Consider the following 12,506-nt stretch of genomic DNA (forward strand, 5'->3'; position numbering starts at 1 on the left):
GGGGGGGGTCTTCGAGGTTACTCTTGCTACTTGGGCTAGTGCCCTTGGGAGTCTGCTATCTGGAAGTGGCCTATTATTCGGTGTTTATAGATTGAGGTTGTTACTAAGGGCTCAAGTACCAACTTCCATTTCTTGGTTCGAGATTCACTTTTCTTCGTTGTTGTAGTTAGCTATTCTGTGTACCTATTGGACTAATGGGTCCATTTGGGTTTTTATTGAACTTGTGCAGAAGTGTACCTTTTGGGCTTATGGGGTCCAATTAGGTTTAGTTTAGCTATACTTAGATTTACGTTGTTACTAAGGGCTTAAGTACCAACTTCCATTTCTTGCTTGTCTCTTTATGGATAGTGTATAGATAGTCTTTTGTACCTTGAGACATCTTTGTTTTGGTCTACTTTTAGGACTTGTACCCTTTTATTATCACAACTCTGTACTCGTGACTTCTAGGTTTTGGTAGGGATATTTTTGTATATAGTTTGGGTTTGCCTCCCACTTCTGTCTTGATTTGTTGTTTAAAGTGTGCTTCAATTTATCTCTACCATTATACTCATTACTTGTCATTCTGGGTTATGAGTTGGTTTACCTATTGGTGGGCTATAGTAGGCACCATCATGACTTGAGGAATTGGTTCGTGAAAATCCAGTAGTTTGGAGTACCATTTGGTATCATAGGTTTGAGAGATTCACCCTAGCACGGACACCATAAATACCTACTTGGGCCCATGACTTCTATAAGGCATATGCGCGAGTTCTCCCAAAGAAGATAAATGAGTTGTTTATAAACCGGTTGATGAAGTTAAAATTCGGGGCAAAAGGTCCAATGTGAGGCAGGTATAATCAATGATATATTGGGTTGTAGAGACAAAGACATGATTACATACAAAGAGAGGATGAAACATCCTCTCAACGAGTTGAGATGATGGCTTGCACCATTGTTATCTTACATGGCTCCACCATGGATCAGGGAAGGGGTGGATATTAAAAAGAAATATTTGAATGTAGTGGCTAGATATTGGTTTAGGTTCATCAGCAAGACTTTGATGTTTTCCCAAAGTGAGTTGATTATCGTTTTCCCAAAGTGAGTTGATTATCCGATAGCCTAAGGTTGTATTATTGAGTTGTATCATTTCTAAATAGAGGCTGAATCTGGGTGATATTATTGTTGAGGAGATGCTCTTGAGAGCAAGGCAGCAACATACGTCTTTGACACTCCCGATCTTGATCACTCAATTATGCCAGTTGGCTGGAGTACCATTTGTCGAGGTGACTAATATGAGGATTACACCGGCCTCCTCCAGTGACATCCGATGGATTGAGTCGGACTATTTGAGAGATGATACGTCTAGGAAGAAGCCTCCACCAGTTCATACAACTCCGGAGATGGACCCTGCTACCTTAGATTATCAAATGGGCAGCCTTTCACATTCAACGTATGTTAGAGCCTCTCGTCTTTAGAGAGAGGTACAAACTTTGATTGTTGCAACCATTCAGGCCGCTCTTGCCCCTCTTCAGGTTGAGGTAGCAGATCGACCTTATTGACGGAGTACATGCTGAGTTTAGACACTAGTACCGCTCGGGTTAAAGAGCGTGAGAGAGTAAAGGGTGCTTATGCGGAGGTGACAACCTTGAAAGCTGATGTTGTTGCTTTGAGGATAGATGTGGGTTAGCTTAAGTCCACGGACATTACAATGTTATTTGGTGAGGTACCCCTTCTCGATATTCCGACGTCTGAGCCTTCTTTAGTCCGATAGTGGGAGATACAATTTCTATAGCTTAGAGAGTTCGTAGTGAGGTTGATGAGGACTCCGACACTCTGGAGACGGATGCTGAGGAGTTTGTGAGAGATGGGCAAAAGAGTGAGGACACTTATGCAGATTCACAAGATACATTTGTGCAGGCGGTTATGGAGCACTCTCTTATACCTCCGCCATTGGTCTGAGTGGGACCCATCCTTCAAACCCCACTCATTCCTTCAATGCTCTAGGAATTGATACCCAAATTGATGATGCTTCCATGAGCCACAACCATAGTTTTCCTCGGGCATAGCCTGATAGGAGGGTCCTTGTCGTATCCTTACTTTTTAAGCATTTATTTGATTTCACATTGAGGACAAAACTGTTTTATTTTTGGTGAGGTAAGGGCACTTGCTAGTGCCTAGCCCTTTTGTTTGTATATATTGCTTTGATTCTCATTTGGGTTGTTTTAAATATCAACTTTATATTTTGGTTTAGTGGTATTTATATAGTTTATTGTTGGTTATTGGTTTTTAATTTTGATGATGTTTGATTCTCCTTCTCTATTTGCACCAGAATAGTTGTGTCGTGATGATGGAAAATCTTGCACTTATTGTAAACATTCGAATGTTGATAATGATCAATATCGATGTCTTGGATAGTCGATCATGAACAATATCAATGTCTTGGATAGTTCTTTTGATGAGAAGTGTGTTTGTGTAGGTTCTATGAGGAAATTCAAATTGCATGAACTTCTAGCATCTCATTGTGACTAATTGCGTATCGATTGTGAGACGTGTAATGACCATTGCATGCACGATTAATGTTGTAGAGTTACGCCTAATGATTGTGTTAAAAGTGCCTTGTGTGGTGAGGATTACATGAAAGTCACGTGTGTGGATTCCTAGAATTCTCATTTTTTTGTTTAATTGTTTAACTTTGGTGAGTGCAAGAATTGATCTTATGCACAAGTTTTGAGAGTGAGACGAATTATCATACATACATTGTGACTACCTTGTGAGACTGTGCACCCATTTTGGCACCAATTGAGTTTAATCTGTTCTGTTGGTAAAGTTGTTGAAACCTCTTAACCGAAAATGTCACTCCCTTCTCACCCAAAAAATCTTTTTGAATTATTAGTTTGTATGAATAATCCGCTTAGTCCAAAAGCTTAAGTTATGGGTGTTGTAAGGAAGGAGGAAAGAATTTGTCCGAGTGAAAAAGAATTGTGAGACTCATCTTTGGTTCTTATGGCAAAAGATTGAACCCCTCCATATGTATATAAAAAAAGAATATGAACTGAAAAAAAAGTGTATCACCAACTGATGTTTTGATTTTCTCTAGTGCGTGATTGAATAAAAGGGGTTCTTAATGAGTCAAATAAGAAAAAATGTTGTGAACTAAATGAGGTTAAGTCTCTATGTCAAAAGGAGAAGAGGTGTTGTCGAGAACAACAATGCTTTGAAAAAAGTGAATTCATAAACCAAATTGATCACACATTTACCCTCAGCCCCATTAGAAACAGACCTTTGACACATATGATTGGAAAATATGGGCAAGCCTATGGTTTTAGACATGCATGTCTTTCTTTTGAGAGTATGAAAGTTTGTGTTGATTCTTAAATTCATTATTGATGTGCTTTGTAAGAACATGGATTCGTCTGTTTATGAGGAAACTTAAATACTTTTGTTGAAGCATATCTTTCCATCATGAGTGAGCATTCGTGAGCGTGAACTTAGTGACACCGGCTAGTCATCATTTGAGGTTTTTTGTGCATAATTTAAAATTACATAGACTTGAAATTAGCCTTGTGATAGTACTTGCATGTTGGCTCACAAGAAGTACTGTTTGTACACACCCTTGTTGGACTAATTGAAATTCTTAATTTACTTGATGACAAGCAAAAGTTTAGATTGGGGTGTTGATGAATAGGAGATTTTAGACGCATTTAAGGTTTTTTCAGTTCAACAAATAGTGTCCTTAATGCCATGTTATGTCCATATCTGATGTTTAACTATTGTTTTGTTGTTATGAAGGCTTAGGAACAAAGCAAGGACAAATACATGCATAAAAGAAGCCAAAAACACAAGAATAAAGAAAGTGTGAAGTTGATGTTCGCTGAAGTCACTTGTCGATTGCCAAAAGTGATAGACCTTACCAAAATTGACATAGTCTTCTGCTAAAAAGCTGAAGGAAGGTCGGTAAGAAGAATGATTAAATGGTGACTCGCCAAACTCTATCATCGAGATGAAAAGAACTCACTGAAAGTGAAATAAAAGTTGATCTAAAATAGAGATTATGATCATAGGTGATATTTCACGACTCACCGAATGAGAACGTCGATGTCCATTGAGCTCGTCAACTGTGGTTCAAACACCTGAAACTTAAGGTCAAGAAAGAAAAGGTGAGAAGAAGTGTCAGTTGGTGAGCCCGACTAATGTCACCGACTGGGTCTCAAAATGAAATTTTGATTGATTTTAGGGAAGGTATACATAGCTTAGAGGAAAGAAGAAAAACTCTCCTTACATTCTTTAAGATTAGAATAAAGAAGAACATTCTAAGATTGTGTGTGTTAAGCAAGCTTGTAATATAATTTTGTGGAATTTGGAGTTGGGTTTCTTAGATTTTGAAGCTTTAATTCATCAAATCAGACAATTTTTTTGGTATAATTTCGATTAATTTCATTATGAATAGCTAAAACCCTGATTATAGAGGTGTGTAATTTAAGTCGGGTATTGATTGATTTAGTGGATTTTTGTGTATTGCTCTATTTTACATTAGCTTTCATGGATTTAAATTGTTTGTCATATGTTAATTTATGAATTGAGGTTCTAAACTTTATTCTACTTTATATCTTCATGTATTGCTTGAAAAAGGTTATATGAAGTGGATGGTTGGTTTGATGCTTGCATATTATATTTGAATTCCATGTTTTCTTGAAAAGAGAAATTTGGGGTTTCATCTCTAAATGCTAGATTTGCTTGAATAAGAAAATATATGTCAAGGTAATAGATTGTTTAGCATATTCTCGTTCTAGAAATCTGATCTCACCGGGTCGGGCGAAGGGGAAGGAAGGGATGGGTGGTCCGGGAACAATAACGAGAGAGGGAGGCTTTGAAAAAAGCTCTTATGATAAGCATGTTGTTATTGAGAAATATATATTGTGTTTGAGATTAATCTAGCCTACCCCATGGACAACTAATGTTATTGAGCTATCACATCAATCCATTATTTGAAATCTATACTCACTGTTGCACACTCCTAAATTGTTAATCCACTTGCAAAACACTTGTTTTGGTTTATTCTTGATAAAATTGGTTGCTAAGTCACCTTTAATTGATAATTGTAAATATCCAACTTTGTTTATGTCGAATGATTGTTACTATCTCACTACAAGAGATTAGATCATGATTTAATTTCAAAATTGAATTCTTACTTATACCACCCCTTGTGAGATTCGACCCCGACCTCATACATCGGGTTATTATATTGCTAACAATCACCTACTCATTGGATTGTTATACGAGTAATTTGAGCATATCAGCATCGAACCCATTTTTCATATAAATGGCCTTCTTCAAAAACTTAAGACAGTTCCTTTGAGTCTGAAATTTCTTTTCTGGTTGGGTAGTATATTCAGTTTGTGTTGGTTGAATCCCAAATGACTTCCAAGGATCCATTCAAGATTCGGGATTTAAAATCCCAAGAGTCGATGCACTAGATGTTGGTGCAGCTACTCCTGCAAAGTAGGGATCACTTTAGTGGAGCCGCTCTGTTGGAGAGTCGGATGCTCCTACAGAAGATAGTAACATCAGTTAGACTCACTCATAAGGAGCCGGGTTGCTTTGGCGACCTCACAAATGCAGACCCACACAGTCTAGTTAAATGTTGCTCCTGCCGAGCTTGGTCATTCGGTGCAACGCCACTCCTATACAGATTGGCCCACCTATGTGACATCACTGGCATTTATACCTCTCTCTTCTCTACATTGTTTTCATTAAATGAGATTGAGAGCTTAATTTCAAACGATATCAGTAGGTTTTCATGTGTTTGAGTTGGGTTGAGCTGAGGAACATTGTTTTGGTCGTTGCCCTCTCTACAGAACCCGTAAGTCTCATTAAATTTATTTGATTTTAGCTTGAATTGGGTCTTGTTGAGATTATTTCTTGATGGGTTTATTTGAGGTATTTTAGAGCTTGGATTCGGCCCATTTATGAGGGCATTAGATCCTTGAACTAGTAAGGACCTAGTGACGGAGTCAATTTTGCGATTCTTTGTGTGGGTCCCCACAATATCATCTTTCGATTTAAATTTGATTATTTCTTTATGGAAGTTAAAACCATTGTATTGAAGCTGAGATCACTATTTTGATAATGTGGCATCATTTGAAGGCTGCTTGGAAAGGAAATGGCCCGCTTTAGAGATTCGGAGTGCGTGTGTTCAGCTTTGAGGTAGGCCATGACTTACTATTCTTAAACCTTGCTTGTTGGTGGTTCTACCATGATGATTTGCTAAGTGTTTAACTGGTATTTTAGCATAATTCCTTGTTGTTATTGTTATTGAATTGGTTTAGCCTTATTTTTGTTGTTTCGCTAATGTTTTTGGGTTGATCATGATTAGTTTAATGTTATGGTTGTTCCCGTGAGTTGTGAATAGGCTAGGATGAACTTAGTATTGATGTTGTTGAGCCTTAGCCTAGGTTTTGCTAGTTCATTAGTTATATTTTGATTTCTATGGCTATTTGATGTATGATTCAGGAAGATGCCGGCTTTCTTGTGGAAATTTCTATGTAAGTTTCCAAAGTCGAACTGGCTTCTGTGATGTGAGATTCTGAGGATGCTAAGTTTTGTGTAGCTATTTTGATGTAATATTTTGAGATATGTTAGATATTTTAGCAACTCTGAAGTATGATTCTAGGGGATGCTAGGGTGATTGGTAGCCACCCCGACATAAGATTTTGTGAAGGCATGTGTCTTCCTTACTGAGTTGTTCCTTGTTGTGTAGCTCTTATGTTTACTCGCCAGGCTTATGAGGGTTCGATTGGGTTCTTGTTTGCATGGTTATTATTGATATGCCATTATTTTTCCTTCTGAGCTTATATTGATCCAGTTAGGTATTAGATAGTTTTATTGCTTTTGTCATTAAATTTGTCTTGGTATCTCTATTATAGTTCTTGTCTAGCTACGCCTATACTATTACCTTATTACCATATTTAATACTCGCTTATTATCATGTTATTGCAATCACGAGATCGGTTAGCCTATGATTTCTACTGAGTACCCGTTATTTTGGTACTCATACTACAATATCTTTTTCCCTGATGCAAATCGTAGTCCTAGTTGATTGTGTTGATTCTCGTGTTGTTGTAGTTGGTGTTCCAAAGATTGAGAGTGAACTTATTGGCATTCGTGATTGACTTATTTCCTTCAGTACATTTATTAATATGTTTTGTATGACTATTGAATAAATCAAAGAAGTAGATTCTGAACAAGCAGTGTCTGAAGCTATATATGTCAACGGTGAGCATTTCACATTTCACATAAAACAATGAGGGAGATGTATTAAAAGTTGGAGTCTCTGGTCAATCATCAACCATATTGAGGACAATCACAGACTTGGAGCAAACCTTGGAAGCAAATGGAGAAGATGAAAACCAAATAGATGAAAAAGAAGTTGAAGTCCTAATTTCAGATGGAGAGAAACGATATGTTTTCTGGAAGCTCTAAAGCTAACAAACAAATTATTGAGGTGCTCGAAACAAAATTTAATTGTGGATCCTATATGGGTGTTGAGGCTTTTCAGAAAATTGATGGTCAAATCATCATCAACTTAGATGAGAAAGGTGGTTCTCCAAATAATACAATTGTTAGGAAGCTACGAGAAAGGGGGAGGGGAGCCTGAAAGCTCAAGAATATGAAACTCAACACAATACTGACTCATGTGGTTTGCAAAGATGAAAGAGGTCAATTGTCAAGCCAGTGTGCTACAGAAATGAAAATTTTATCAACACATATTCTTGTTTCTTTGCACGACTAATCGATTATGGGAAAACTTCGCCAATTGAAGAAGTAAGAGGACTCAAGAGAAAATTGTTGAGATCTTCACCAAGGAACGTTCAAGAGCTTTATTGAGTTCTTCTGCAACAAGCTTGGGGAAGTTTCCAAAAAATCACTTTAAGGGGAGTGTGAAAAAGTTAAAAATGATATTTTGGAATATCATGGATTAGTTTCTAGAATAGTCTAGGGTAGTATTTAAGATAGACATCTTATAGAAATATCTAAATATTCTAGAATAGAAGATAAAATTACTAGAATTTTCTTGTAGATATTCTAGAGATGATATTTGTAGAAAATAATAGAATAATTTAGATCTTTTAGTATCTAGAACCAATAATCATCCATACATAAGTATTAATAGGGGATGGCCATGTACATTTGTATTTAACCAAAACCAAAAACCTAAATCAAGAGCCTTCTTCCATTACAAAGTTCTTCTTTCCAAATTCTTCCTTTTACTTTCTAGCTTCCTTAGTTGAATATTTCGATCTTAATTAACGATCTTGGGCTAGCAGAAGGTTCCCCGAATATACTTATTTTTTGCTATTCTCTACAAACATATCCCATTATGATTATGACTTCTCGATTGAAATTTAAATTCAAATGTTAAATTCAAGAGGATAGACAAAAAGGAAATTGAATATATCAAGAAATAATGCATAGGTTTTCAAGTAGTACCAGGGGATTTTGCGTTTGGTTGATAAGTCGGGAATAACTCTGACCTCACCCGAGGAAGTAAGAGAATGTTCTTGACAGAGATCATCAGATATTGAACTCAATCGCATACATTCAACAGTTAAGCCAACACCATGTTTCTTCACATAACTATAGTAGCGATGTTGGGGAACAACCTGTAAGTGATGCACAAGAAATGAACAAATTCAATATACTTCTAATACAAGCAAGGAAATACCAATAATATCCAACATCATGACAGAACAGTAAGAGAACTACATGAACAAATGAACTTTATTGTACTTGACCTTGATTAAACAACATATACAATAATATTTACTCCATGTGGAAATAATTGGCCGAAGGATTACTTTGTGTTAACTTTCAAGCTATCATGGACAACGAAATATTCAAAAGATTATTCGTAAAGTAGTAAATCGATATAGCCAGCGGGTAACATCCAAATAATGTAATAATAACTCTACAAAGTGAGCTAGGAAACAGAATCTACCAACCAAAATTTGAAAATAACCCATTAGATTATTCTTTGTATGAGACTTTTAAACCAAGAACTTTTGTTGACACGAGAAGTAGACAATACTTCGTGCTGGACAATGTTGCAGAACTATACCACTAATTTTGAAGAAGAGAAAATATAGGAAAGCTTATTGAATCACAACATATAATGTATGACCATTTATGTTTCATACAATTTCCAAATTTCTCAAAAGATAGATCATAATTATTTTTTGCAGAAGACATAATGATATAGTCAGGAATTTCACTTTTGCTTAACAAATGGGTGCACCAAAAATTTTGAAATCAAACTACGCAATATTATTAATTGACTTTTTTTTGGATGCGCCAAAAAATTTAAAATCAATATACGTAATATTTTAGTTCATATAATATAAAGTGATCAGAGGAGCAGAAAAAATAAGAGAAAGAGAAAAGAGAGTTCAACTAGAAAATATTAATTTTAGACTTTAACCTTTCACTAGCCTTTGACGACAATAATGATAGCAGTGAGACATGAAGAACGGAGAGCAATATTGGTGAGATTTTTTAAAATTTCTTTGTGGAATATTTTTGTTTTTGAGTTTGTAGAGTTTCTTTTAAGTTTTATTTTAAAATTTTAATGAAAGTAAAGAAAATCAAGGACACATAGTAATAGTAGCATGCACTTGACTTTTCTTGAACACTCTTTATCATGGAGCTACCTCATCAAGTTATTTCAAGAGTGTTTAAAATATAATATATAACCATATCAAACAACATTTTATCTATACACACAATATAATTTTCCAACATAGATTATTCACCTAACCATCCTTGACACACTATAGCTTCACCCCTTTGAAGACACTTTCCTACTTGATGTAAGATGCAGCAATATTGTGCAGTCATTATTTTTAGATTTTTATAGAAAAGCAACCTTTCATATATTTCTTGATACTATTATTGAAATTCTCTAATTAGTATGAAATATTTAATAAACAAATGATCTTGTTTAGCGGAAAAAATCATCATTTTGGTTAATAAAATATGTAAATGGGGGCTAAAGATAAATAGGTTATGGTCGATCAAGTACATTTCCTTTGTCCAAAACCTCCAAGGTGGGTAGCTAGTAGAGAAATGTAAATTATTGTGAGGAAGAGAAAAATAAAAGTGACGAGAAGGTGAAGGTCCTTCTCCCATTGAGATTATAAGGGAAAAATGATAAAAGAGGCCACTAGAGCGACTTGGATGATTTTTCCGATGCCTTCTATTTTTAGAAGAGGAATCTTTTATAGTTCAAATATCACTTTGTCACTTCAATGTGAAATGAATACACACTTAGCACTAAAAAGGCTACCTAGTAGCACATGCTTAAGCTCTAACACTAGGCTCAAAATTGTTGGCGCAAGGCACGAGATTTATTGTTGATCTTCCCAAAAGTAATTATGAGGGGGGGCAACCAAGGGATGCCTTTCAAGGTTTACTAGTCATAGAACAGTTTTGCTCAGACTAGAGTTGGATCACTTCAGGTTACGCAGGGGACAATCTTTCCCAATTTTCTTGGGTTGTAAGAAACATTTCTTCTTCTCTAGCAAACCACGTGTCACGTCCAATCTGTCCTTTGACTAGGCTATTTTTCCCTCACATAGATAGTACACCACTTTTTTGATACCCAATAAAATGTACCCGAGAAGTGGAATATTTGTTGCATAATTTTCGAAAGAAAAGAGAGCGTTCGCCCCCACATATGAAGGGTGCTTATTTCATTGTGTTTTGACTATTTTGTCATGTATCGCTTGTTAAGTTTTAACCCGAGCCATTACAAACTTGGACATTAATGCTACCCTTAATGCTTTTACCCATATCATTGCTTTATTAATTATTTCCAAAGAAAAACCCATTCATGACAAAAACCTCGGTCAAGGAAATGTGTACAACATGCACGTCCTTTGGTCTCCCTTCGGAATTTTTAATCTAAAGGATGGACAAGAAGTAGCCTATTGTCGCAAGCTACATTTCTAAAGATATCCAATCTAACGTTCTTCAGGAGGTGCAACATTCCTTGATGTCCTCGCATGTACCTTTGCCCACAGCTTCTTAGAAACATTTATCCGAACTTCAAATTTATTTTACTTGATCAGGAGAGTGAATACTGCATGGCCATCGAATTAAGGGGAGCCTATTTGTTGCTCATGATGAGTTGCCTATTTACCAACAACCATGAAGGATATCCCGTAGATACTTGTTTTGCATTTTGTGGTATCAATTGTTTATTTGATAACGTCACTCCTGAAGTATATATCTAATAGCTTGACCTGGATGCACTGGATCTATGTTTGTCTTAGTGATTGAAGAGAAAACCCTCGATTCGCTAGGAAGGGGTCAGGGATTAGCCTTTAAGCTCACATATGGGTAATAAATTATCGTAAGGATCAGCTGCCTTGATTATTTTTTTTAAAACTATAATCTTTTTGAGCAATATGAGGTAACCATCCATTTCATGGAGGAGAAAACTTTAGCCGTAAGGATTAGCCACCACAATCCTTGTTCAGACCTACGTTCTGTTTGAGTTGTTGGAAAAAGTACTCATGGATTAGAAAATCACTTTTTGGCAAACCAAGTTCTTCACTAATAACAATAAAACTCTTTAAGCAATGATCTTATTTATGTCAATTCTCTAGATGCAATACAAAAAATGACTTTCGATAGTTACTTAGCCCATTGGTAGAAGTAATTCTTTCTCGGAAAGAACCCATTTTAGTAATTAGGGTCGGTAGATAACCCACAACGGAAGGCATTCTACCTAATAAGGCTGACTAGATACACAATATCAACCATGAGTTATGCCAGTGAAATAATCATCTGGTACATAAGGAACAAAGTTAAGACGAATAACTCCTTTCTATGTAGAAGGGGGACCTTTTTATTTTGATTCAGTGCTTACAAGGAGGACATATTGACCCCTTTCTAGGCACAAGTTTCATTGAACAATTAACAATTTGAGTCGTTCAACTACATCATTTGGCAAAAACTTTTATGATTTTGAGTTCAGAGACTACTTTGTTTGGTGAGAGGTTAGACAATTTGAGCCCTAATACTGTACCATGTAATAACCAATACTTTTAAGTCTTGGGCTTGTTATAAACTAAGACAAATCATAGCATTAATAGTTAAAGGCATGACATTTTTTCTAGTTATAAAAAAAGGGAAACGACTCTTAGTAATACAAAGAAGGGGAAACGGCCCTCGATACATGATACAGGGCAAACAACCCTTAAATTCATAACATCATTTCATTAATCTTAGGTTGTGGGGTCAGTCTCAGAACTTGAGCAAACAAGGCGGTCATTAGGATTCCTAGGTGCATCTATTGTTCTCGTTGTTCTTTGTCCCAGTTAGTGATTATTACTGTACTATTTCTTCATTGTTTCCTTTGACATTAGGTATGCCGTATGCCATTTGTCTGGGCAGTCTTGATCTAGCAGGGTAGTCCCAATATCGTGCGCTTTGTTCCAATTATGGCGACTTACCTTAGTTTGAAAAAT

The 12,506-nt window shown here is 36.1% G+C and overlaps 1 protein-coding gene across 1 annotated transcript in view; it reads right to left on the minus strand.

Annotated features, from left to right (window-relative positions):
- The window catches only part of LOC102585591 (protein fluG-like), a 53,594-nt gene that overhangs the window by 5,126 nt on the left and 35,962 nt on the right, over positions 1-12,506 (minus strand). Inside the window, exon 10 of the mRNA XM_015308721.1 lies at positions 8,467-8,639. Coding sequence (XP_015164207.1) covers positions 8,467-8,639 — 173 coding nt within the window. The remainder of the gene's footprint in view (positions 1-8,466; positions 8,640-12,506) is intronic.

The sequence above is a fragment of the Solanum tuberosum genome, unplaced genomic scaffold (assembly GCF_000226075.1).
Source record: "Solanum tuberosum cultivar DM 1-3 516 R44 unplaced genomic scaffold, SolTub_3.0 scf00091, whole genome shotgun sequence".
In the NCBI taxonomy this organism is placed as follows: Eukaryota; Viridiplantae; Streptophyta; class Magnoliopsida; order Solanales; family Solanaceae; genus Solanum; species Solanum tuberosum.